Source organism: Equus przewalskii, chromosome 16, assembly GCF_037783145.1.
Source record: "Equus przewalskii isolate Varuska chromosome 16, EquPr2, whole genome shotgun sequence".
Lineage (NCBI taxonomy): Eukaryota > Metazoa > Chordata > Mammalia > Perissodactyla > Equidae > Equus > Equus przewalskii.
This window is the reverse complement of record NC_091846.1, coordinates 67,973,314-67,998,971: the sequence shown is the minus strand read 5'-3', so window position 1 is coordinate 67,998,971 and position 25,658 is coordinate 67,973,314. Positions and strand designations below refer to the sequence as shown.

The 25,658-nt window shown below is 45.1% G+C and overlaps 1 protein-coding gene across 1 annotated transcript in view; it reads left to right on the top strand.

Moving 5' to 3' along the window:
• The window catches only part of SLC15A1 (solute carrier family 15 member 1), a 45,672-nt gene that overhangs the window by 2,454 nt on the left and 17,560 nt on the right, over positions 1-25,658 (top strand). Inside the window, exons 2-9 of the mRNA XM_008516271.2 lie at positions 14,098-14,114; positions 14,517-14,598; positions 14,702-14,843; positions 15,771-15,890; positions 17,880-17,979; positions 18,201-18,291; positions 20,138-20,221; positions 23,188-23,270. Of these exons, the coding sequence (XP_008514493.1) occupies positions 14,098-14,114; positions 14,517-14,598; positions 14,702-14,843; positions 15,771-15,890; positions 17,880-17,979; positions 18,201-18,291; positions 20,138-20,221; positions 23,188-23,270 (719 nt within the window). The remainder of the gene's footprint in view (positions 1-14,097; positions 14,115-14,516; positions 14,599-14,701; positions 14,844-15,770; positions 15,891-17,879; positions 17,980-18,200; positions 18,292-20,137; positions 20,222-23,187; positions 23,271-25,658) is intronic.

Below are 25,658 nucleotides of genomic sequence, written 5' to 3'. Positions count from 1 at the left end.
AACTAGGCCTGGCGGCAGTATCTGGTTGGAATCGTGAACTGCAAACCCTCTGCCTCAAAGATGGGTCAGCAAACTCTTCTTATAAAGGGCCAGATAGTAAGTGTTTTTGGCTTTGACGGCCATACGGTCTCTGTGGCAACTACTCAACTGTGCCCTTGCAGTCCAAATATGTAAACGCATGGGCAGAGCTGTGTTCCAATAAAACTTAGGCACAGAAATTTGAATTTTATATAATTTTCATGTGTCACAAAATAGTCTTTAAAAATTGTTTTTCGATGGTTTAAAATTGTAGAAACTGTTGTTAGCTTGTGAGCCATAGTTTGCTGAACCCGGCTTTAAAGCATGGGTGTGCTCATCAGAATCGGCGGTGGAGAGAAGGCTAGTTTCCCAAGGGCTGTTGTGAGGACTCCGTTCTTGAAATGGCCGAGAACCTCTCAAGTAACTGGAGAGCCGGCTCTGGGGCCTTTGTAGGGCTGGGAATGCTTTTGCTGAAGATTTCAAGTATTTGATCTCTCCCATCTCACCCCACCCCACTCCCTTCCCAGAGCTTAGCAAGAGACTACGCTAAAGTTCTTGCTCTCACAAATTGCTTCCCGTACTTTTGTCCCGGAAAACCATAGGTCCGGCTCTGTCATTTGCCACATATTTGACTTTGAAAATTAAGCCTGAGGAGGCTTCAAGTTCTATGAAGCAAGCTCTGCCTCCCTCTCTGCCAGGGCCTCCAGGGTGTTTTGAGAAATTCGTTCACTTAACGAAGCACGCTTTATTATAGTCCTGCCCCCCCAAATCTCAGCCTCTTGCTGGCCTCCTATGGCATTCTGATGAGTTGGTCAAGTCAGCTTCCTGCCTGAGCATGAAATGATGGACTAGCCTTGAAGGTGCCACAAACCTGGCCATTTAAAAGTCCTTCTACATTCTCTTCTCTTTCTAGAAGCTCTTGAGTAAACCAAAAGACAGTGCTGAAGGCCCAGGGAAGCCAGCATTCCTGCTACAGGCTGTAAGAGTACAGCTGGCAGCTGAGGCTGCTCCTCACCAAAGGGCACCTTGGGCATCTGAGCCTTGGAGAAGCTTCTTCCTCCCAGATGGCAAGAAGAGAGAACTTCTGACACTGGGTTCTTTGGGGCTGCCATTACTCTAAGTCAGTGGCCTTCAAACTTCAGTGTGCATCAGGATCACCCGGATGAGGGGTTGCTCTAACAGGCTGCGGGCCCCAGCCCTAGAGTCTCTGCTTCCGTAGGTCTGGGGCAGGGCTCACGGGTTTGCATTTACACAAGTTCCTGGGTGCTGCTGCTGGTCTCAGGACCACACTTTGAGAACCACTGCTCGAAATGACTCTAAATGACAGGCTGTCTTTTTCTTGACCCTCCCCCATGTCCAACTACTGTGCCCCAAAAATGAGATCATGGCAAGAAAGATCTAGTGCAGTCTGGCCCTTGTGTGGCCCTGGCTTGTCCATGATGATCAAGTTTGGGGTAAGTTAGTAGCTTGTTAGTGCCATCAAGTCAATTTCACTCCTAGTGACCCTGAATGGAGCAGAGCAGCAGAGCGGAACCCTGCCCAGTTTTTTTGCACCATCCTCTCACCTTCCAGCGCTGTATCAGACAATGCTTCACTGCTAGTCATAGGGTTTTCATGGCTAATTTTTTCAGAAGTCGGTGGCCAGGTCCTTCTTCCTAGTCTCTCTTGGTCTGAAAGTTCCACTGAAACCTGTCCACCATGGGGGACCCTGCTGGTATTTGAAATACCGATGGCATAGGTTTCAGCATCACAGCCTCATGCAGCTGCCACAGTATGACAACCAACAGACAGACACATGGGTGGTGTGGTTCCCTGACCGGAAACCAACCTGGGCTGCTGCAGATAGAGCGCCAAATCTTAACCACTAGACCGCCAGGGCTGGCTAAGTTAGTAGCTAGAATTATAAAATTAGCTTGCAAAGGTAAGAATGTAGGGTAGAAAATAACAGGAGTGCTGAATTGATGTGGTCCAGCTCAGACTGGCAGGGGGTAGGCCTAAATCACTTCTTTGTGCAAGTATTTATTTACCATGTGAAGGTTTAAAATAGTCCTGCCTTAAAGAAACTCATCCTCAGCGGCAGGAACCCACGCCCATGAGGAACACTTTTCTGCACTGAGTTATGGTTGAGGTGAATAACGTATTGGGGGACCAGCAGAAGCAGCGACTGACAGCGTCTCGTCAAAGTTGGAGGATTTGCCATCTTAGTTCTGCGTAGTCCTTCACCCCTCTCTAAAATGTCCCGAGTGGAATTATTCCATTTTTGGTTTCCTTGGATTTTTTGATTAATAATTTTGAGTTACTGAAGAACAGAGAACGGATTGAGAGATTACTCAATTGGCTAGTTGAATTACCAGGAAAGTTCGCTAGTGAGATGGACAGCCATCTGTTCTCCAGGGAAGAGCTGCTAATGACAGGAGGGGGATGAATGGAACCCTGGGGCAGAGACTGCCAGGCCAGCTGTGTCCCACCTCTTGGGGCAGCAACAGCTCTCAGACACAATTGCATCTTGATTCCATCCCTGCCTGGCAGGAGAGAAAGTGGGTAGGTGGCCCAGGTGAGCTGATAAGGAAATAAAAACAAGGGTGGAATCTGAGGACCATTCCACATTCCTCCACGATGATGGTGAAAGAATAAGAACAGCATTATCAGGAGGTGAATGAGAACCGTTGACTCATCATACTGGGGTTGCAACATAAAGAGCCAGGGAATGGCTATTTTGTAACTTTGTCCTTTGGATTCAGAAACCAGAAGTACATCACTGAGAAAAGTGGACAGGGGATCGCTTGGGGTTGATGTGAATGGGGCTGTGTCACACGTGTCTCTGCTCGCCGCCGCCCTCACTGTCAGGATTCCGCACAAGTGCAGCCGCCGTCCACAGGCAGTGCCGAGTTAAAGGACAGTATCAACAGCGGGAAAGTACCAGGGCCAAGGGGACAGGAGAGGATTGTCCACAGACTCGCCTCAAGAAGGAGGGAGGTCTGGTTCTTCCAAGACTGGAAACCAGCCAAGGCCGCCACTGGGCTGCTGAAGGGAGCTTCTTGTGGGAGAGGGTTGGGTCCTCCAGCGAGTGGGTGGGGATACGTGAAACTGAGCACGTGCCCAAAGGAAAATCTGGCTCAAGGATCAGACTTCAGACTGGAACATTCACAAACTGTGCTCACATAAGAAGGCCCATTGAAAGTTCTCAAACTAAGCATTTAAAACTTCTACCATCTGCCTCGAGTGGCAAGATTTTACTACACTCTATTAGGACATATCTGGTGGTACGTTGAGATGTTCTTGGGGGAGCAAACCTTTTTCCCATTCAGTCAAAACACATTAGCTCACATGGTATATTCGTTTCTCATGGTGAACAAGATACTTTTTTGACAAAAGTGTCACAAGCTTGGTCATTTAAAACAACAGAAATGTATTCTGTCATAATTCCAGAGGCTGGAAGTCCAAAATCCAGGTGTTGGCAGGGCTGTGCTCCCTCTGAATGCGCTGGGGGAGAGGATGTCCCTGCCTTTCTCTTAGCTTCCAGTGTTGCCGGCAATCTTTGACACTCCTTGGCTTGTGGACATGTCACTCCGAGCTCTGCCTATGCTGTCACATGACTATCCTCTCGCTGTGTGTCTTCTTATCCTCTCTGCTCTGTGTGCCTGTCTTCACATGGCTGTCTTATTATAAGGACACCAGTCATTGGATTAGGGGCCCACCCTACTCCAGTATGACCTCATCTCATTACATCTGCAGTGACCCCATTTCCAAATAAGGTCACATTCTGAGATTCTAGGAAGGACATGAGTTTGGGGAGACACTACTCAACCCAGTACATGTGGTAATAGAAAATGTGCTCTCTGGAATACGTACATCACTTTTACATAACTTTAGCGAGAAAATATTCTTAGTGTGTAAAGATGGCGCTATTGTGACCTGCATCCTCAGTTTCGGCGCTATGTTTGGTGACTAATATCTTACCTCAGTGAGAAAGATGGATTTTCTGGTCACAGCTCTGATCAGTTCTAAACAGAATCTGTTTGAACACCCCCCATATATAATATTAGGTGAATCAGAAATACTCCCAGTGATGTTGTAGACACAGGTAATTGATCTCAAATTAATTCTAAAAATTATGCTCCTGCTTTGTTGGTCCTATGCTATGGATCTGTGGATAAGTTCTCAGGCAGCCTTTAACAATGAATAGTGTTTAACTTTTCTCTCTTTTTTTTTTTATAGCTGTTTCCTCTAATCATGCTCATTCTAAAATTATAAGACTGGAAAAATTAAGTCACCTAAAACTTCTATGGAGATTTGTTAGGCGATAGCTAACAAAATTTAAAATAGACATAATACTTCACCAGCATTCTACTTCTGGAAATTTCTTATAGATATTCTCATGATAGGAATGAGGCATGTACAAGCTAAATATCAACTGGAGGAAAATGTGCGTTCTCTACATAGTTTTGTAGCCTACCTTCGCACTTACCAGCATCATAAAGCATTTTTTCTAGTCATGATTTAACATCTAAGAGTAAAAAATCTGTGTCTAAAATTTAGGGTCTCTAACTTAATTGTCTCCTAAACAAATCCCCTAAAAGACCAAGAGATTGGTTCCTTTTGATTTAGTGACGCTTGTGTGCCTTTGGCATTGCTTTCTCCTTTGACAATACACAGTGTTATCAGGGCTGATGCTGAGAGACTTGTTTCTGTTGCCTGTTCAGGTGTGCAGTTTGCTGTGGGGCAGGGTGCTGTCCAGGAGACTGATGGCGGCTTCCCCTCACGTGCTCTCTTCTTATTTCCTGCTGGAGCCTGCTCTGAAGATTGGTCTGTCTTCTCTGCAACCTGTGAATGTACAGTATCCACAGGGGATAATCCCAATATTCCCAGTGGATGCCTGAAACCATGAATAGTACCAAACCCTATATGTTTTTTCCTGTACAGTCATGTGTGAGATAATAACATTTGGGTCAACGATGGACCACATATACGACAGTGGCCCCATAAGATTAGTACCATAGAGCCCGGGTGTGTAGTAGGCCACGCCATCCAGGTTTGTGTGAGTGCACTCTGTGATGTTCACACAGTAATGAATCTCCTAAGGACGCATTTCTCAGAACATATCCCCTTCATTAAGCGATGCATGACTCTATGTACATACCTGTGATAAAGCTTAATTTATAAATTAGGCACAGTAAGACATTAACAAGAATAACTAATGATAAAAATAGAAAAATTATAACAATATACTGTAATAAAAGTTATGTGAATGTGGTCTCTCAAAATATCTTCTTGGTGCTCAACTCACCCTTCTTTTTCTTGTGATGATGTGAGGTGATAGAATGCCTCCATGGGGCCATTTTAAGTAAAGTGAGGGTCACTTGACCACCAGCACCGTGATGCCGTGACAGTCCATCTGATAACCCAGATGGCTACTAAGTGACTAACGGGTGGGTAGTATATACAGCATGGACTCGCTGGACAAGGCGATGATTCATGCCCCAGGAAGGGTGAAGCAGGATGGCCTGAGATTTCATCACGCCACTCAGAACAGTGCACAATATAAAACTTATGAATTGTTTATTTCTGGAATTTTCCATTTAATATTTTCGAACCATGGTTGACCGCAGGTAACTGAAACCAAGGAAAGAGAAAATACGAATAAGGGGGGATGACTGTATTTGCTTATTCACTCTCAGCAGTCATAGCATGTAAAGCAAACCTCACTCTAAGTTCAGGATAGACTTCTAGAATAAAAGAATGTTCAGCTGTAGATAAAGGAAATAACTTGGAGAGCAAGGGTTGCCTTCCTAACTCCCAGTAAAATCATCTCCCCTGAGTAAGCGAGCCCTGCCTACGCCTGAGACAGAACTTAGGACTGTCCCTGGATCTTTCTATTGTGCATAACAGCTGACTTCACGGTAACTCTGTCGCACCCTCTGGCCTGGCCGACTTTGCCATGCAATTGAGGAGTAAGCGATCTCTGAGCATGTCCAAAGGTACTTGGATCCTGGGGCCGCAGAGATCATTTCTTTCTGAAGGAGAACAGGAATGGCCGTCAGTGATTCACATCTGTAGTTATGGAAACAAGATGCTAAAAGTCGTAGGTGATTTATAAAACCATCAGAGGTGGCCATCTCAGGCCTCTTATGCCTATGACTTTAGAAAGTCATCTGTAGAAATCTTCAAAAGGCAGGAGACTATCTGTAACCTCCAGCAATAGCTTGTGCACCACAGATGCTCTCTGATTGCTACGGTTTGTGTCCCCCTCAAATTCATAGGCTGAAGTCCTACCCTCGGTACCTCAGAATGGGACCTTATTTGGAAATAGGGTCATTGTAGATGTAACTAGTTCAGAGGAGGTCATACTGGAGTAGAGGGCCCCTAACCCAATGTAACTGGTGTCCTTATAAGAGGGGGAAATTTAGATACACACACACAGAGGGAAGACCATGTGAAGATGAAGGCAGAGATTGGGGTGATGCTTCTATGAGGCAAAGAAAGTCAAAGATTGCCAGTAAACCAGCAGAAGCTAAGGGAGCGGCGTGGAACAGAGTCTCCCTCATAGCCCTCAGAAGGAACCAACTCTGCCCACACCTTGATCTCGGACTTCCAGCCTCCAGAACTGTGAGACGATAAATTTCTGTTCTTTTAAGCCACTCTGTTTGTGGAACGTTGTTATGGCGGCCCTGGCAAACTAATGCACTGACCAAGAGCTGCCTCCCTCAGTCCTGCCCAGTGGGGCCCAAGCTGAGGGAGCAGGTGGCGTAAAGAAAGGAGAAAGCATGGCTGTCAGACACACACAGGACGAGGCCTGGCGGCTGGGTGGTTAAAGATACAACGAGGCCCTTTGTTACTCACAGAGACAGCAAAGGAAGACTAGCCAAAGTGTCGGCTCCCTGTGGTCCCCATCCCCACAACGAAAAGGCTGATGCTGAAACAACAGGGCTGCTCACGGAAACACACAGTGTGAGCGACCCCGTTGCTGAGGAGCCAACTCCAGACTGTAGCTAAGTGGTTTTATATCCTGTGTCTGTCTTCTCCGGGGCCTGGACAGACAGCCCCACGCCTCATTAGCTGGGCTCACACCTTTGCCCATGTGGCCTGTGTGGATACAAGGTCGCCAGCACTCCAGGGCTGAGCCATTCCCTGCAATGGCCTCATGCCAATCCACTTATTAAAACCTGTACTGCCCCATTAGCACTAGTTTCCCCGTATTTCTAAAGTAGCTTCATGTTGTTAGGGTTTAGTTGACGTTCTTAGTTCTCAAAGGACTGGTCACTCATTTGCTTCCAGCAGTGGTGCAGGCAAGACAACCAGTAGCTTGATTAAAGTGGCGTTCTAGAAACCATACATCCATGCATTCCATGCTTATGTAGCTGTTTGTCCATGTATCAGAGGAAAAATAGATTCTCTCTTAGTGGGGAAGAAGGCAGTTGTGGAAAAGAGGCTATTTCTATAAAAGAAAAAATTGAAGGATGGGCAAGGCCACTGCCCAGAGGTGTGCAGGCTGTACCCTGTATGGGGGCCCCAGCAGGAGGGCCCTGGGGAGCTGGAATGCAGCCCATGCTCCATGCCAAGCAATGTGTCCACCCAGGGACATCCTTTCCTGTTGGAACCAAGCTGCTGTCCACTTGTCAAGCCACGCCTCGCGGGGCGGCATCCAGCCTGAAGGACACCACTTTCTAATGTGTACCAGCATGTATGGACCAGCAGGGCCCCTGAGGGTGGGAAATGTGGCAAAATATTCAAGTAAGAAAAAAAATCCTCAAACCGGTCAAGAAATGGCCTCAAGAAAAGCCACCCCAGAAACAAGGGCTGTGGGTTACAGGCACGGAACTTCTTCTGAAGCTAACCTGACCACGTTGTGGGATAGCCCGATTCAGGAAGGAAAGCGCTTCTCACTGCTTGATCAGGGTTGATCAAGTTTGAAACAAAATCAAACCAAGTGTGCAGCGTAGGGCACAGCTCCTTCCTCCCCCCAGGCCCCCAGTGGCCTCGCCTCAGATCAATCACAGTTACAGTTGGTGCATATCCTGCTGGGCTCTTTTTGAAGTGGCACACACTTTATTTTCTCAAAAAAAAAAAAAGAGAGAGATCATGTGATACGTGAGGCTCTGTAACATTTTTCAGAATCCAGAACAACTCGCTCTGTCAGGGGCAGTTATAAAGAAGCTAAAGAGATCTAAGGAAGAAGGGAGTATTTGGGAGTCCTAGGAGGAAGGTGAAGTGCTAAATGCCCTAATGGTGGAAGACGTTATGAAGGAGACTGGCATGGAGAGAGAATTAGAAGTCCTTTGGCTCGACTGCTGGCGTGGAGGAGGATGGAAGTCAGATCCCCAAGGGCTTGGAATGCTGTGCCGAGCAGCAGGTCTGACCTTACAGGTAGCAGAGAGTCAGCAAGGTCTGAAATGCTCCGTCTGGGGAAGCTCAGGTCAGTGGGGTGATGGGAGACAGGAAAGGTGAGGCAAGGCATCCGCTTGTTGCAGTGGTCCTGGTGATGGATGAACGGAGCTCAGCAAGTGGGAATGAGGAGCAGAGGCCAGAATCACACCATGGGAGCTGATGGCCTGGACGCGAGCTGCCACCTAGTTCGCATGCCTTCATACCAGGCCCTTTCCTTTATGGCTCCTTAGCATCTGGAGCAGTGAGTAGCTCCCAGACTGTACTGCATCTGCATCACCAGAGGGTTTGATAATGTGCAGACAGCTGGGCCCCACCCTCGGAGTTTCTGATTGGTCAGTCTGGGATAGACCTGAGAATTTGCATTTCTGGGAGTTCCCAGGCGCTGCTGCTGCTGCTGGTCCAGGGACCATGCTTTGAGAACCACTGCACTGGAGAATTAAAGATGATCCTTAAATCCCTATAGCTTCCTGCATGCCACACACACAATAGTGCTGCCCGTTTGAAAAGCAGCTTGAGTGAACATCGGTGCTTGCCACATGGCTTGTATTTGAGAAGACTGACTTTTCTCCGTCCACAACTTCCTAATCCCAGAGGCCTGATTTCCCAGGGTGATGTCATCAGGACCCTCTGCTTTTGGTCAATGTGAGCACCTCTGGAGGGGACGGCTTCTTTCTTTGAGGACCAATTTCTCACCCCTACCAGGGCTTCCCACGGTAAATTCTTGTCCATATTTTGAGTCAGTCCATTCCAAACATCCATCCACACTACCCAGCTGTCTTCACGGGATGCAGTAAATAACAAACCTCATTTTATTAATGTAGATTCCATCTTATTAACCAATGTGCAAAGAAGGTGTTAGCATCTCTGCATGAAGGAATGGAGGTCCAGTGGTTAAGTACTTTGAACAAAGCCACATGGCTAGAGAGAAGGTCTCCAAGCTGAGCTTCAACCTCCTGAGTCCCAAGGCCGGTGTCCTTCCACCTACTAGATTCAGGGGTAATATCGAGAGGGGACTTCTTGCCTTAACTCACACACCGCTTCTGCAAGTGTATTCTAGCAGAGGCCATTGCATTCCTTGGGGGTCTAATGGGACCCACTCTGTGAGGCATGTGCATAGTCTAAAAGAACCAGGCTCAACTTAACTCGTTTTACTCCTGGTTTGTGAAGCCATTTTCAGGCCACCTCATTCCCTACAGCACCCCCGGAAGGGAGCATGCCCACTTTAGAGACGGGCAATGAAGAGTCAGCGATCCGCAGAAGGCAGCAGAGCAAGTGACAGATTCTGCCAAATCCCGTCGAAAAGGCCAGTGCCAGGTGTGGACTTCTAGGCCCCCAGGTAGAAAATGTAGCTGAAGAAAAAACATTATAAGAAAGGTGTTTGCTGGCAGATAAGATTTGCTGGGAAGTTTGAGTTTTAATTCTGTGCACATAGTAATCGAGACCTGCTTTACAGAGCTTGAGGCAAACCCACGTGCTCTTCTCTACTGCTGCTGTAACAAATTACCCAAACTTTGTGGCTTAACATGACACCCATTTATAATCTTACAGCTCCGGAGGTCAGAGGCGTGGGGCTCGTGGGCTGAAACCAGGTGTAGGCAGGGCTGCATTCCTTCTGGAGGCTCCAGGGAGAATCCGTTTCCTTGTCATTTCCAGCTTCTAGAGGCCACCGCATTCCTCGGCTCGCAGTGGCCTTCCAGTAATTACCGTCACTCCAACCCTTGCTTTCTTCTTCACATCTCCTCCTTTGACACTTTTGAGGACCCTTGTGATTACACTGGGGCCACCTGGATAACGCAGGGTAAACGCCCCATCTCAAGGCCTTTAACTTAATCTCATCTGCAAAGTCCCTTTCACCGTGGAAGGTGACAGATCCACGAGTTCCGGGGATAGGACATGGAACGTCTTTGGGGGACCGCTGCTCTGCCTGCCACACCGTGCAGCTGCAGAGAGACCATCCCTAACACACGGAGCAGGACTCCAATCCTTCCCTCGGTCTCACTGAGTCACGAGAGGGAACAATTTCCTCCCCGCCTGCCGGTGAGAGCGTCTCTCGTAGACTTGAACAAAATACCTCCTTCTTCCCCTCTCAAGTCCAGGTTCTAGAAATGCGGTCTTTACACCCATCATGTTGCTGAGGGAGTTATTAATTTCTGTGTAATAAAACGTTAAAGGTAGGGTTTCTGTCTCTAAATGGTTCGAAATATAGAACGTGCTTCGTTAAATAGTGGGAACTATGAACCTTTGTGAAGAGATTTCGCTAAGTGGTGGGAAGTAATAGAGTGTCTTTCTTGGTCTTCCCTGCCATCCCCCAGGTCAGTAATCATAGGCATTTGTGGTGCACTCTTATTTCATTCAATCCTTTAGCCAAAAGGAAGGCAGAAGCGTGGCTGGCTTAGAATAACTGTAAGAGCCAGCACTGACTCAGTGATTACCGTGTGCCGGGTACCAATGAAGCTCACTACCTGGCAAGCCTGATTCCAGGCCACTCTACTCTGATCAGTAGGTAAATCCAAGTGACCCAGGAATGATGCTGGAAACACCGGACCACTCGAATGTGCTGGTTAGTTTTGCTATCGGAATACCAATGACAGACACAGTTGTAACGAAGTAAACAGAATCTCGTGACGATTGAAATCTGAATTCAGACTTAAGGCTCAACGTGAACACCACTTCTGCACTTGAGCTCTCGAAGATAGCAATCCTGTTGACACAGGGCTATGAAGATAAGAAATGCTGACTGTGGTATTACATCCGGGAAACAGCTCTGAATTCTCTAAAAGGAGAGTTTAGCAACCTGTGCCCTGCAGTAATAAAAGTAGCTCTTTGCGATGCACACCTTTCAGAAGATAAAAACTTCCTGGGTGAGGACTGGATACGAGATCTCAGATTTTCACTTGAGTGAGTTTAGAGATTTCATTTTCCGTAGTGGCGTTCTGGATGTGGTGGTGGCTGGGACAAGATCTGAGCTCTCTTTTCTGCAACCCTATTTATGTTTGAAGTAAACAAAACCCTTGCCATTAGTATTTAGCAAATAATAGGTGCTAAATAATATTTTGCAAAAAATTATACATGCTCCCCTGGCCAGACGAACTCTTTCCTTGCCAACCACAATTCTGAGAAACGTGTGAAATGAATGACAGCAGTGGAGCTCCAGGCGTCTCTGTTAGTTGAGTTTTCGTACCCTCCTCCTGCTTTTCTATGGAAGGCCCATCCGAGCCCTTGCATGGGCGTCACTCCTTGCCTTGTCTGGTCTTTGGGAAACTGTGGTAAGCCCACATTATCTGAAGTCTAAGTGGGCAGAGCATCATACGGTCCTGCAGTGTCCTCAAGAAGACGCAGCATGACTGCAAAGAAACAGGCTTCAAATCCTGCTGACAGGCGTGTGTGTGGAACCTTACAAAAGCTCGTGTTCCTAACCGCTCCTTGTCCTTCACTGCAGAGTGATTCTCTCCCCGGTCTGGTGATGAAACAAATGGCAGCATGTAGCGTCTGGTGAAGAAACCTGGTTTGTGGGCTGTATCCATCATGGTCCCATCAGGAAACAGATGGCATAGTCAAAATAGGAGCATTTATTCACACAAAGACTGTTTAGAAAGGATGGGAGACAGAGAACCATAAATGACAATGCAGGTATCCGGAGTAATGGCCTCACTGTCACCACCTGTAGGAAGTGGTACAAAACAATGACTGAAACCTGGGAGGAGAGAGCCCTGTGGAGAGGGCCAACGCCAGAGGAGCAGTGACTGTCACTTGAGGACACAGCAGTGTGAGGTGACCTTTTGGGAGGGTGTCAAGGAAAGGAACACCCTGATGTGTTGCCCCTGAGAGCAGCCGCTTACTCCAAGGAAGTCTAGCTGGGGAGAAAACCAGCCTATTAGTGGTGAGGAATCTCCTTCCAGAACTTTACAGGCAGGAAGAGTTGGGAATCGGAGCCCTGTGAGACCAGGACAGTTTATTTCCCACCTTCGGACAAGGACGAAAATAGCATCGCTGCTTTTAAGTGGACAAAAGTGCGAGACTGTCTGGTGTGAGGCTGTGGGGCCCGCGGAGCTGGGAAGTCAAGTACCCACAGGGCAGCATGACTGGATTCAGGAAGTGAGGCCCCAGCCCACGAGATGGGCAGACGGGGGCCAGGGCGCCACGTGGGGGTCTGGGCCAAGACAGGAGTTCCTCGGGCAGAGTTGTGGTTTGGTTTATTGTGGGATGGGCCCCTGGACTCGCATGTAATGAAAACACAAGGTGGCAGATCCGAGAGGAAGGGCCCCGATGGGGAAGGGTGTGAGAGATTGAGTGGGGGGACCGTGCTGGAGGCCCCAGCGTGCTATCTGTCCAGCTCCTGTATTCGGTTCCTCTCTGCACACCTGGCACGGAAGGGTCCCTGCTGCTCGGGCCAGGGAAGTGGTAAAACTTACTTATGTCCATCAGTGAGGCAGCTCCCTGTCACAGCCTGCCTGTGGTTCTCAGAGTGTGGTCTGGGCCAGCAGCACCGACATCACCTTGGACCTTGTTAGAAATGCAGCCTCAAGGGGCCCCCCAGACCTACAGAGTCAGCAACTCTGGGCATGGAATCCAACAGCCTGTTCTTACAAGCCCCCGGGGAGTTTGAGGCACACTCCAGTTTGGGAACCACTGCTGTGGGGTCACTGACTATAATAGAGGCAGGGGGTGATAGGGGGACCTGATGACAAAGGATTCTGAGCTGTGGTCCATAGTGATTCCCCATGGAGAGGGCACAGCACGTGACAGACGCTGACAAATACAGGCACTGTGTCCATGTGGGGAGCAGCGAGAGGACTCCAGACAAGGGCAGGGGTCAGCTCGTGTCAAGATTCCGGGGAGACAGAAGGGCGGGGGCAGCGGGGATGAAGGGCGCACCCGAGATGGAGAAGGCAGTCCATCGCAGGGGGTTTGCGCCCACTCGCTTGGATTCTCACCCTTTTTCTTGTTGCTCTTCTAACCGTTCTTCTGACAGTGAGCCCTGCTCTGGGGCAGGTGTCGGAAAAGATGCTGGGATGCAGAGATGGGGGGCACGTGATTCTTCCACTAGAGGGGAGGCAAAAATATAAAGTCTGCTCTTGCCCTCTGGTAACGCAGGAGGTCAGAGAAGCTTCGTGAAGGGAAGGAGTGTCCCTGGCAGAGGAGTTGCTGTCTTGGGCTTTAAGGACTGTAGCTAGGTCTGCAATGTGTTCCGTGAACAAACGGTTGGGTGCCATGGGAGCCCTGTGTGCATGGAGAAGGGGCTGAAAGGTGGGCCCAGGTCACAGGAAGGGGGTCAAGTCCGCACTGGGTGTTAGGTACCCGGAGGCGTTTTGTATTTCTGTTGCTTGATCTTCACCCAAACCCGCTGACCTTGTGAGATGGGAAGGACACGCTGAAAGTTTGCATCCTACCCTGTGGGTGCTGGGCGGTCTTTGAAGTGTTTTAAGGAGGAAATGGTTTGGGCACCATTCTCTGAGCCCCTGCTTCTCGACTCTGACTGCACATGAGACTTGCCCGAGGAGCTAATTAAAAGCGAGAGCAGATGCCAGGCCCCACTCCAGATAAGAGACCCGGCCTCGGGCTGGGATCCAGAGAGGGCCGGAGCCGTCTGACAGCACGGCCGACCGCCGTGGACAGCCAGAGGTCCTGAGTTAGACTCAGCAAAAAGTCCTTGAATTGCTTGACTTTAATGGTGGCATTTTGTTTTTCTTTCAGGAATGTCCAGGTCGCAGGTGAGTATCCTTTGTCTTCCCCATGTAGCTTCATTTTGTAAACTTTGCAGTCTGTTTTGCTCCTAAATATTCACAGCTGTGCCTCATTTATTTAACAAATGCATGTTATGCATCTAACATCAATGAGGGGGCGCAATTCCGAGTTTCTGTGTGAAATTTCTTCTCTTTAGGAAATGCTGTGTATAGTCCTTCTCAGACTCACAATAGAACTATGCTTTTTTCGTTGTTGTCTTTATGTGAAAGGGAAGGGAATAAAAATCTTAGAACTCTAGATTCCGCCTCTGGAGAGTCACTGAGAAGTTCCTACGTATGCATCAGCCGCCTTTCAGGCCATGAGCCTTCGTTTGTGAATAAGGACCGGTGAGGAGCTTATTTCGATCCTAGACTGTTTCTTTTTGTCAGAGTTGCTTTGGTTATCCCTTGAGCATCTTCTTCATCGTGGTCAATGAGTTCTGCGAAAGATTCTCCTACTATGGAATGAGAGGTAACAGTTTTCCACAGTCCTCCCCTGGCCGTGAGCAGCGTGGGTTACTGCAGCCCCTCCTAACTTTGTGTCCCCCCTTCCTGCCCCTGCCCTCTGTGGAAAGCACTCCTGATTCTGTACTTCACACTTTTCATCGGATGGGACGATAATCTGTCCACGGCCATCTACCACACATTTGTCGCTCTGTGCTACCTGACGCCAATTCTCGGAGCTCTCATCGCCGACTCCTGGCTGGGAAAGTTCAAGTGAGTAGTTGCAACTTTCTTGTTAACAAACAAGCCAAAAAGTAGTTATAAGCTTTGTGGTTTGGGATGGTGGACTATGGCAACAAAGAATCAAGGAACCTGAAACTCTGCGCCAGGCCCTGCTTCTGCTCACCGTCGCATCCCCACCACCTGGCACAGTGCTGGCACTCAGCACTGTGAACGCACGTAGCCATGGTAGTGTTTTCCTCCTGCAAACAGTGATAACTTTGTTTCGTCTTGAAATTGCAGCTGGGACGCTGTCTATCATTAATGATGTGTAAGGCTCAGACTTAAGGGCTGGGGGAACAAAGAAGCCCCCTAAAAGGTCCTGGCTGCTGAAAGGCCATACTGCTCCATGGGCAGAGAGGACACGGGGCCCTCACCCAGTCCTACAGGAACAGCTCCAAGATCGCACTGGGTAGGGGTTATCAGGAGTTTCCTAGGACTTAACGAGGAAGGCGGTGGAGACTCTTCCAGGCCAAAGGCATGACATAGGCAGAAGTAGGAATAGTCACTGACTATCTCAGAAGAATTCAGTATGATACAAAAGTAACCAATGGTCCACTCCTGGCCAAATATTGTTACCAGGCCCAAGATAAGTATCTCTCACTGCTTAAAGGTATAAGTACTAATTTCAGTAGTTTGGTAAAATAAAACATTGAGTCTTTCAAATGGTTCAAAGATAAGATGGGTCTTCCCCCTTTCCCTGGCGCCTCCAGCCAAAGCTTGCTCCAGCGTGTGCCCATGCCGGGCAACAAATTCTTCAGCAGGCTGTGTTTCTAAGAGGTGTCCGTTTTACTCAAGTTTGAAAAACAAGGATGTTCATGACTGGGCTCCTGAAAGTTTGCAGAGGGGAGCCTTGTGGTGGAGTGGGAAGTGGTGCTATTGTGCAATTAACTTGGGTTCTCTTAACCCCTTTAAACACAGGACAATTGTGTCACTATCCATCGTCTACACAATTGGACAGGTAGTCCTTGCAGTGAGCTCAATTAATGACCTCACAGACGGCAACCGTGATGGAACTCCTGACAGCCTTCCTGTCCATGTGTGAGTTGATGCTGCCCTCCCCACTCCTTCTCATGCTTGCTTATTTGGTGTCCTGATTTTTAATCTTTTTTCCTTGAACTTCACTGTAAGCATAAGGAGGGCTTTTCTTCCTCATCAGTGGTGTAGAGAAAGCCACTTAATTGACTAAGAGTTGAGTCTTCAGTGTGTCAGCATCCCAACAGTTGTCTGGAGTCATTGCTCACTGGAAGGCTTGCTGTCTCATGAGCACGGTCAGTGCATGGGACCTTTGTGCTAGTCTTGATCTTCCCTAGAGGGACGTGACTCCCGCAGACCTTAATCCTTAATTGTACCACGTTTCCTCAAGACTCTGTACCTTTGGTTTTCTGTCTTGTACCGCACTTTCGCTTAGTTTTCAGTAATTCCATTTCATGAATATTTGTTGCAGCCCTATGTGCTGAGTTCTTGATGGAAACTGCTGCTGAGAAATGCTCCTCTGTGAGATGACTCTCCCTTCCCTGCAGTCTGGCCTGGCAGACGAGTTGTAAAGATTTATTTTGTTTCCTGTTATTGTGCTTCGGTTCCTTGATCTATGAGTAAACCATCCTATGGATTGGGAAACTATCATTGAAATTCAAACTAGTATCTGCAATCCCTGGGTTTCGGGTGTGTTAGTCAATCATGTTATTGTCCAGACTAGGTCCCTTGGTGCCACACCCTTGGTGCCCACAGGGAACTCTGTTGGTGGAGGGGAGTGTCATAAGCACAGTCCAGCAGCTCAGGCTTCTGGTGGCTGATTCCTGGCTCACCCACAGAGTAGCTGTATGACCCTGGGCGACTTATCTCCTCCATGCCTCAGTTTTCTAATCTATAATATCCATTAAGAACATGGACTTTGGAGTCAGGCTGTGTGGGTTCAAATTCTGGCTGTGCTCCTTGCTAGTCATGTGATCTGAGCAAGTTCTTTAACCTCTGTGCATGGTTCCTCATTTGTGATAGTCCTTACATCATCTCGGATGCTGTGCATTAACCCAGAGAGAGCACCCAGGACATTGCCTGCCAAGAGATATGTACTCACGAAAGCGGAGCTCCTTATTTCATTCCATGGAGTTAGTGCTGGAACATGCCTACAATTCTCACAAGTGTGCGTGGTCTGGAATATTCAGTTGGCCAGGTTTCTGTTGTCTTTTGAAATACTTAGAGTGACAACACTCAACACAAGTTATATTAAGAAGCAAACCAGAATCAAGAGGTGTTTCAGCCAATTAATCCAGGGAGACGAGCATGATTCTTAAAGAATTCTTTCTCTTACAGTATCTTTCTTGACTTTATCTGTTTTGTAAAATGTTTTTTAGTTTTTTTAAGCAACATTAGCAACCGGGATGATATGGAATAAACACTTAGAAAACCTGAAATTTGTAATACCTACCATAAATCTAACAAAACTACAAAATGAGGTTGGTAAATTCTATGAGTGAATTTTTTTCAATTCAGGAGGTAAAACACTTAAAGATAACTTGGCAAATGCAAATGTAAATAAGAATAAACAGCCCTAAATCTCACCATCTAGACATGACAGTAAATCTTTTGCTCTACTTCTTTCCAATCTTTTATACTTTGTAAACAAGTTAAGGTCAAACTACATAATCTGATAGTCTGGTTTGCAGTTAAATCATGTTTTCCAGTGTCTTTTAATGACTATTATTAGTGTATTATGATTGTACCAGAAACAGTGCTTACCCATTTCATTTACCCATTCTTTCACTGAAAATGGTAAGGCTACATAAGAAAGCCATACATAAATCTTTGTTCAGTATTCAAGCATTGCTTTACCTTTTCTAGACAGTATATTATTAGATAAAGGTATGAACTTGAAGGCCTGTGAGTTCCAGCTTCATTCAGCTGTGAAGACTGCATTCCTGTAAATTATCTTCTCACGCAGGTTGAGTCCCTTCTCCGAGGAGACAGGGGACATGAGGCTCCAGCTTTTCAGGGTCTCGCATTTCGGCAGTAACACCCTTCTTTCCCTAGGGCTCTGTCCATGATTGGCCTGGCCCTGATAGCCTTCGGGACTGGAGGAATAAAGCCCTGTGTGTCTGCATTTGGTGGAGATCAGTTTGAAGAGGGCCAGGTAAGAGCACGTGCCTTCCGGAAACAACATGAATGAGTTATAAACACCCAGGAATCAAATTCTACCAACACAAAGTCTGTTCCCCATTAGATTCTTTTCAAGTGCACTTGAAAGTAGGATACTGACCGAAACTAAGACGTGAAGTCAGATCACTAGCTACATTGGATCGGTGGATAGAAAGCCAAAGTCATCAAACTTTCATTTTACCCTTTTTATTACAGGAGAAACAAAGAAACAGATTTTTTTCCATCTTTTATTTGGCCATTAATGCTGGAAGTTTGCTTTCTACTATCATCACTCCCATTCTCAGAGGTAAAAATATCTGAAGGGGACTTGTGTTTTTCTTCTTTTAGTTGTGGGGAGAAAGTCAGGTGAAAGGTCAAGTCCTAGTTTAGTCCCTGTGTTCTCCCGTGTACTTCAGCTCTCGGGTGCATACTGAGTACACTCTGAAATCCAGAATATGGGCTGCTTTTCCTTCAAGTTTTATCTCTTCTTCTAATCTTATTTGAATCCCTTATCCCAATGACCACTGAAGAATCTAAAACATCTTTAGCATAGCAATCAATTTTTCTAAATTATTACTAACTCAAACTCCTTATTCCTGGTAAGAGATAAGGCAAGAGAGGCTGTTTGGGAACCACACACGGATGCGCCATAGATGACATTTCTGCCTTCAAGCTTTGCTCCCCAATGATGTTGAGTGAGTTAGGAAGAATTTAGTGGGCAAGGCTTTATTCTTTGCTTCCCTATCATTTCAGAGATTTCAGAAAGAAGTGCCCCAGGAGAGAGAATGAGACAGCAGCTGTCAACAGCGCTCAGATTTTTCTGATGGCTAACGCTCCATTGAGAGTTTGTGAATTTCCCACGTGGAAGGGAATATCTGGGGACAAATTAGGCCAAAAAAGACCATGGTGTCCACACCGTGAATCAGACTAAATTATGAAATAAAATATTTTGTGGGGGTTTACATATTTCTGCATAGAGTAGAAGCGTGAAGATGATATTTAAACCCCATCCCAACTTGTTTTGCATAAAATTTAATAGCTTTTATTCTTGCGTTATATCCCCTCACCTCCCCCACCTCCAGATTCTGCTAGAATATGTACTGTGCATGATGGAATTAGAGAATGTGTTAAAGGATAATTTTTTTAAATGTAAAATCATGCCACTCATACAAACATAAAGTGAGCATGTGACCAAGATTTTATATAACCGTAACTTATTAATTGATGAGGAATTGGAAAAGTGCTACAATCAGTTCATATAAGGATTTGCCTAACAGAGTTTTATATTCTTTCCAGGGGGGAAATTATCTCGCATTGAACAAGGAATCATTTGTACAGCTATGCACAGGAAACATTTGCATGACTATCAGTTTCCTACTAGTTAACTTCTTTCTCCACAGAACTGTGAAATAGCTAGTCAAAGACAAAGCCAGCCCCTGTAGGATCAGATCATTCCTGGAGGGTCCAGCATTTTTTGAAAGGATTTCCAGGAATCTCTTTCGCCCTTTCCAAAGTTTTAATTTTTTTCCTTACCAATCCTAGGATTTCAGAGCTAGAATAGATCCTCAGTCAGAGGTTGGCAAACTATCGCCCATCAGCCAAATCCAGAAATCTGGACAAGACCATCCATTTGTGTGTTGTCTGTGGCTGCTTGCCCTGCAAAGGCAGGCTTGAGTAGTTGAGACAAAGACTGAATGGCCCACAAGCCTAACAACTTCACAGAAAAGTTTGTTGATCCCTGCCCTGGGTCATCTAATGGTCACCTGATTGGCATGAGTTCAGGATTAGACAATCTTGAATTTACAGGGTACTTTTGATTTATTTACTAAGTCCCACTATCTTCAAGTTAGTGTATCCAGGTCGTTTTTATCTCCTCCACGAAGAAAATCCACAGAACACAGGATTCCCACTGATTTTGGCTTGGCTAGTGTCAGACCTCTAAGGGGCTAAGATTAGAACCTGTCTCCATCTCATGCTCTTTCTACTGCAAAGCTGCTTTGCTCAGCTGGCAGTGACATCAATAAGGCAAATGGATAAATCTAGAACATTCAGTGAAAACAATATGTAATAACCAGTTAGAGATTTTTAAAAAGAGGAACTATGTGAGCATTACCAATGCCATAATGAATTTTAATCTTGATATTTCTCCCCAGTTCAACAATGTGGAATTCACAGTAAACAAGCTTGTTACCCACTGGCGTTTGGGGTACCTGCTGCTCTCATGGCTGTATCTCTGAGTAAGTAGAAACCAGTTGAATTAATACAACTCTGTGATCAGGTCAGACCCTCACATTAATTATTATGACCAATTTTTAAAAGTTCATGTAACAAATTATAATAATAAGTACTATGAAGACTTGCCATCCCATGTTAAACGTGCTCTGAGAATTCAAAGAAAGTAGAGTTGGCATATTATTTCAGAGGGAATAGGATCAAAAATGGGTTTATGGGAGAAGGGATCAATTGAGTTGGACATTTAAGGTTTGATACCATTTAGGCAGATTAAGATAAAGGTAATAGAATCTGCTAGACTAGATGCACCCGTGGCTGAGAGCTTTTGTTCTTATTAACACGTGCTCATCTACAACTTGCTTGAAGACATGGCAGTCCAGTCCAATTGTTTTTATTTATTTATTTATTTATTTTTAAAGATTGGCACCTGAGCTAACATCTGTTGCCAATCTTCATTTGTTTTGTTGTTCTTCTTCTTCTCAAAGCCCCCCAGTACCTAGTTGTATATTGTAGTTGTAGGTCCTTCTGGTTGTGCTATGTAGGACGCTGCCTCAGCATGGCCTGATGAGCGGTGCCATGTCCGTGCCCAGGATCCGAACCAGCGAAACCGTGGGCCGCCAAAGTGGAGCGCGCAAACTTAACCACTGAGCCACAGGGCTGGCCCCCTAATTGTTTTTAAATACCTCCAGTGAACTTCTAGACTTCTGTAATGTATCATCCCAAAATGTTTCTACTTGAGTGTCTTCCCTTTGGGAGGAATATATGTGTATATTATATGCATTCATTTGCAGATTAGTTCTTGACACTGGCATTTTAGGAAATGTGAAAAGTTTTCCACCTGGGGTAGTCTAGCCTGAAAGGTGGTAGGTATCTTCATTTCCTAAGACCACCATAGGAAAATAGAGTGGCTTAAACAACAGAATTTGTTTATTGTCTCACAGTTCTGGAGGCTGGAAGTCCAAGATCAACATGTCGGGAGGCCATGCTCCCTCTGAAGGCACTGGGAGGGATCTCTTCCAGGCCCCTGTCCTCCTACCTCTGCCATTTCCCAGGCTTGTGGCAGCATACCACCAATCTGTCCATGGCCGTCCCCCTGTGTGCACTTCTGTGTCCAAATTTCCCCTTCTTATGAGGACACCAATCATTGTAGAGTAGGGTCCACCCTAATGACCTCAGCTTAACTTGATCGTCTACGAAGACTGTTATTTCCAAATAAGGTGACATTCTGAGGTACGGTACCCAAGTTAAGGACTTTACCACCTTTTAGGGGGACAATTCACCCTATAGCAGTCATGCAAGAAGGAACCAGAGCCCAAGAACCATCTCAAGCCTTCACAGCCTCCCACTCAAATGAGGTCGCAGTCAGCACTATCACTCTCTCCAAGGGTGTTTTCAGTTCTTAATAATATCAAGTCTGCACCCTTTTAGCCTCTTTTCCACATGTTGTAGCAATGTAGCCTTTTCCTTAGACTCATCCCAGAGCTCAGAATTCTCCCCATTTTTTATGTCCATTTTCTTCCATAGTTGTTTAAGTACTGCCACACTCCCCCAAAAGGCTCGTATATGCCATCTCCCCTCTAATTCTGGGTAAGGAGATAGTGTTGTTTCAGGCTGGACACTGTGTGAACTTGACACCATCAGACTAGATTCTCATTGATTCTGTACAAGTGATTCTTACATCAAAGATTATGCTTTTTCTTACAGAGGAATTAAGACCAGGCCTGCTCCTCTGTATCAACACCGTCTCTAGAAGTTTCCATCTGCAGCAATCTTATGCTTGAATTAGACTTCAGTTAATCAGAAGCTTAAAGATTAAGATACTAGTTGGCAAAAAAAATGTAGACTCAGTCTATTGGGCATTGAGGAAGACTGGCACTGAGCAAGAATACAAGTGAACTTCTCTGTCTTCAACTATAAAGAATGTCTATGATACAGGCACATACTTGGAGATAGGCTTGCGACTTGGTACCTGTCAAAATCTCAGGCCCTCTTGGGGCTGGCCTGGTAGCATAGTGGTTTCATGCACTCTACTTCAGTGGCCTGGGGTTCATGGATTCAGATCCCGGATGCAGACCTACACATCGCTCATCAAGCCATGCTTTGGCAGCATCCCACATACAAAATACAGGAAGATTGGCACAGATGTTAGCTCAGGGCCAATCTTCCTCACAAAAAACAAAACAAAACAAAAACAAAAACCTCAGGGCCTCTTAACTGAGGAAAACAAGTAGAATTCAAACGATCCATCAGTGTTTTTAAATGATTGAATTGTGGTATTGGAAAATCAGAAATTCTAGTAGCGGGATGGTGTTTTCAGAGTCTCTTGCAGAAATGCTTTTTCCTAAGGTATTTTCACAGAATGCTTTTTCTAAGAAGGTCCACGGAAGGATTGCCTCGTTGTGAAAGTGCTTTTACTTTTGTCAACCTGTAGCTGCAGATGCAAATAATTATAGCTGTGTTTCTGTACCACGATCACAGAATCAATTTTGCCACATTTGACTAAGTAAAAGTTTCAACAGATTCATTCCTACTTTTTTCTGAAGATTTTTTTAAAGAAAGAAGAAACTTTCCCTTGCCATTTCAATCAGAAAATTAAAGCTGTGTTTTTTGTCTTTATAGAATAATGCATTAATGCGTTAGGTGCCAGCAAGCACCCCTTTGTCTCCCTTCACATAGGGATAGAACTTGTGCCTAAATAGCTGTGCTGTCTTGGAGCTGCCCCAAGTTCTGGGAAGCAGATAGTATTAGGTGTCAAAGTTTGTATCTGAGAATACAAATATAACATTAGTCAGGAGTTCTTGTGATTGTTAGAGTCAAAAGCACTTTCTAAACGGGGAGGGAGGTAAACCCATTCTGTGAGTAATCCCAGTATTTCTGAAATGAGTTTCTAACTCACATAAAATTACATCTTCTAGGTCAGAAGTAGTTCTAGCAAATGCCACGTTAACACATCCTCTTTCGCCCTATTCAGTCGTATTCGTCATCGGCAGTAGAATGTACAAGAAGTTCCAGCCCCAGGGGAACATCATGGCTAAAGTCGCCAAGTGCATTGGTGTAAGTATTTCAGTAGCGCTCTCTTCATAGCGTTTAGTCACCCCCAGAACCTGCCACCTTCTTTAAATTAAAATTCAGTGAAGCTTTGACTTTCCTTTAATCATTTTATTAGTGTTCTTTACTGTTTGGATAAATTGAAGGGTTATAAAACTCACCAAATGGAAAAGGACACAAAAGGAACTCAAAAAGATAAGGATGGAAATGGCTCATGGACTTATAAGGTCAATGGTCACGGAAAAGCAAATCAAAGTGACTTCACCTATCAAAATGGCGAACGATGTCTGACGTCTGTCGGGGAGCAGTGAGACAGAAATGGAAGGCTGTGGTTCGGTACTGTATATCGAGAGTCTGAAGCGTGGAAAGGGCTCAGTAATTCTACTTTTAGGAATTAAGGCTTGGAAAATAACTTTTAAAAATGAACACACAAAACGAATGCAGATTCACATTCATAAATTGTCAATGTAACATTTATAACAGAAAAATTTTTAAGTCCACCAAATTGCTGAAAATAGGAGAACAGCGCCTAACTTACAGTACGTCTGTGCTATCTAATGCGGCATCAGAAGTCCCGTTGTCAAAGATTATGGTTTCTTCCATATATATCTACGGGGTATATGTACACGGAGGCACGTTTAAAGGCAGGAAATAAATGTAGAGTGTAGAAATCTTTAAATCATAGAATCAAATAACTTTTTTCCTCTACATATCCCCCTTTTTTTTTTAGGGAACATTGTACAATAGGGGAAAAATGTGTCACTTATTTATTTAAAAAATACACGTGTGGATGATCTTTTGGATGAAAAGATAGCTTTAAGATAACTTTAGGTCACTTTCCTGGCTTGATTGTGCTAAATTATACAGGTGGACTTCATTCTGTGAAATAAATATCTCCTCTCAGGGTTCAAAAAACCCCCTTCATTTGCAGCTCTCCCTGTTTCCTCCTGCACTTTCCTCTAACATTAAATTGATTCCAAACAAAAAAGTTATTTCCAAGCTAAAAAGAGGATCTTACCAATAATCTCTCCCGTTCCATACCAAATAATTGACCACTTAGCTCAAACTCCAAAAGAACAGCTTCAAGCTGTTTAGAGGCATGAGAATTGTATTTCCCGGTATCCTAAAATCAGCCCGTAGCTTTGAGTTATTGCCTTTTCGTCACACACACGTCCCCAGCCAGCACCACCATCACCTTCTCTTGCTGCTGTATCATTGCAAATGCACTTTGCTTTTCCTAAAGTCATCTCGCTAACAAGGAATCTTAGAAGCCCCTAATATTATGATGGGTGAGCCAGTATATTTTTCTGATCAGTCTTACCATATTTTAAAATATCTTTAACTATAATCTTTCTTTTCTTATAAATCTAGTTCTATGTGGGGGCTTCTCCCTCGCCTTTGAGGGGTGACAGTACCTTTATTGTAGATCTGCTCTGGCCGGTATGGTTGCCATTAGCCACAGGTGGCTGTTGAACATTGCAAATGTGGCAAGTGCAACTAGGCAACAGAATTTTAAATTGAGTTTCACTTAAATTAATTTAAATTATATAATTTCTTATAAGCGTATTTCTGTGTAGTGGTTCTCTTAAACTTAAAAACTGATAATTCAGTTACTGGAAAACCTTTAAGTATGTTTGGAGCAACTTAGTTGAGTTGTTTAGTTAGTAAAGTTAGTTTAGTAAATCTAGTTTTTCAGACATAAATTTTATGAAATATAAATACAGATGAAGTATTTCTGATAAAAATTTAGCATCCAAATTGAGATGTGTAAAATATACCTCAGATTTTGAAGACTTGGTAATGAAAAAAGAATGTAAAAATCCTCATTAGTTTTTTAATATTGATTATATATTAAGATCATATTTTGGGTTTTGGGGTTAAAATATATTTAAAATGAATTTCACCTGTTTAGCTTTTTGGTTTTTTTTTTTTTCTTCGTGAGGGAGATTGGCCCTGAGCTAATGTCTGTTGCCAATCTTCTTCTTTTTGCTTGAGGAAGATTGTCCCTGCACTAATATCTGTGCCAGTCTTCCTCTATTTTGTATGTGGGATGCTGCCACAGCATGGCTTGATGAGCAGGCCAGGCCCTTGTTAGCGTTTTCAATCAGGCTACCAGAAAACTTAAATTGCAAATGTGTCATGTGTTATATTTCTATTGAACTCTCCTGTCTAGAGGGCCTGGAGAGTAAAGTAACTGTGTTACCGTTTGCTCCGACTCAAACACTCATAGTTAGAAAGAAATTAGAAATAAATGCATATTATGCCTTTTAGCATCATCATTATACTAGTGTATACAGTTTTGTATTTTGCTTCTCTCATAGTTTCCCATTAAAGGGGGTTTAATGGAAATGTGTCTTCCTGATAAAATAATGTGTTATGTTTTGAAATTTGATT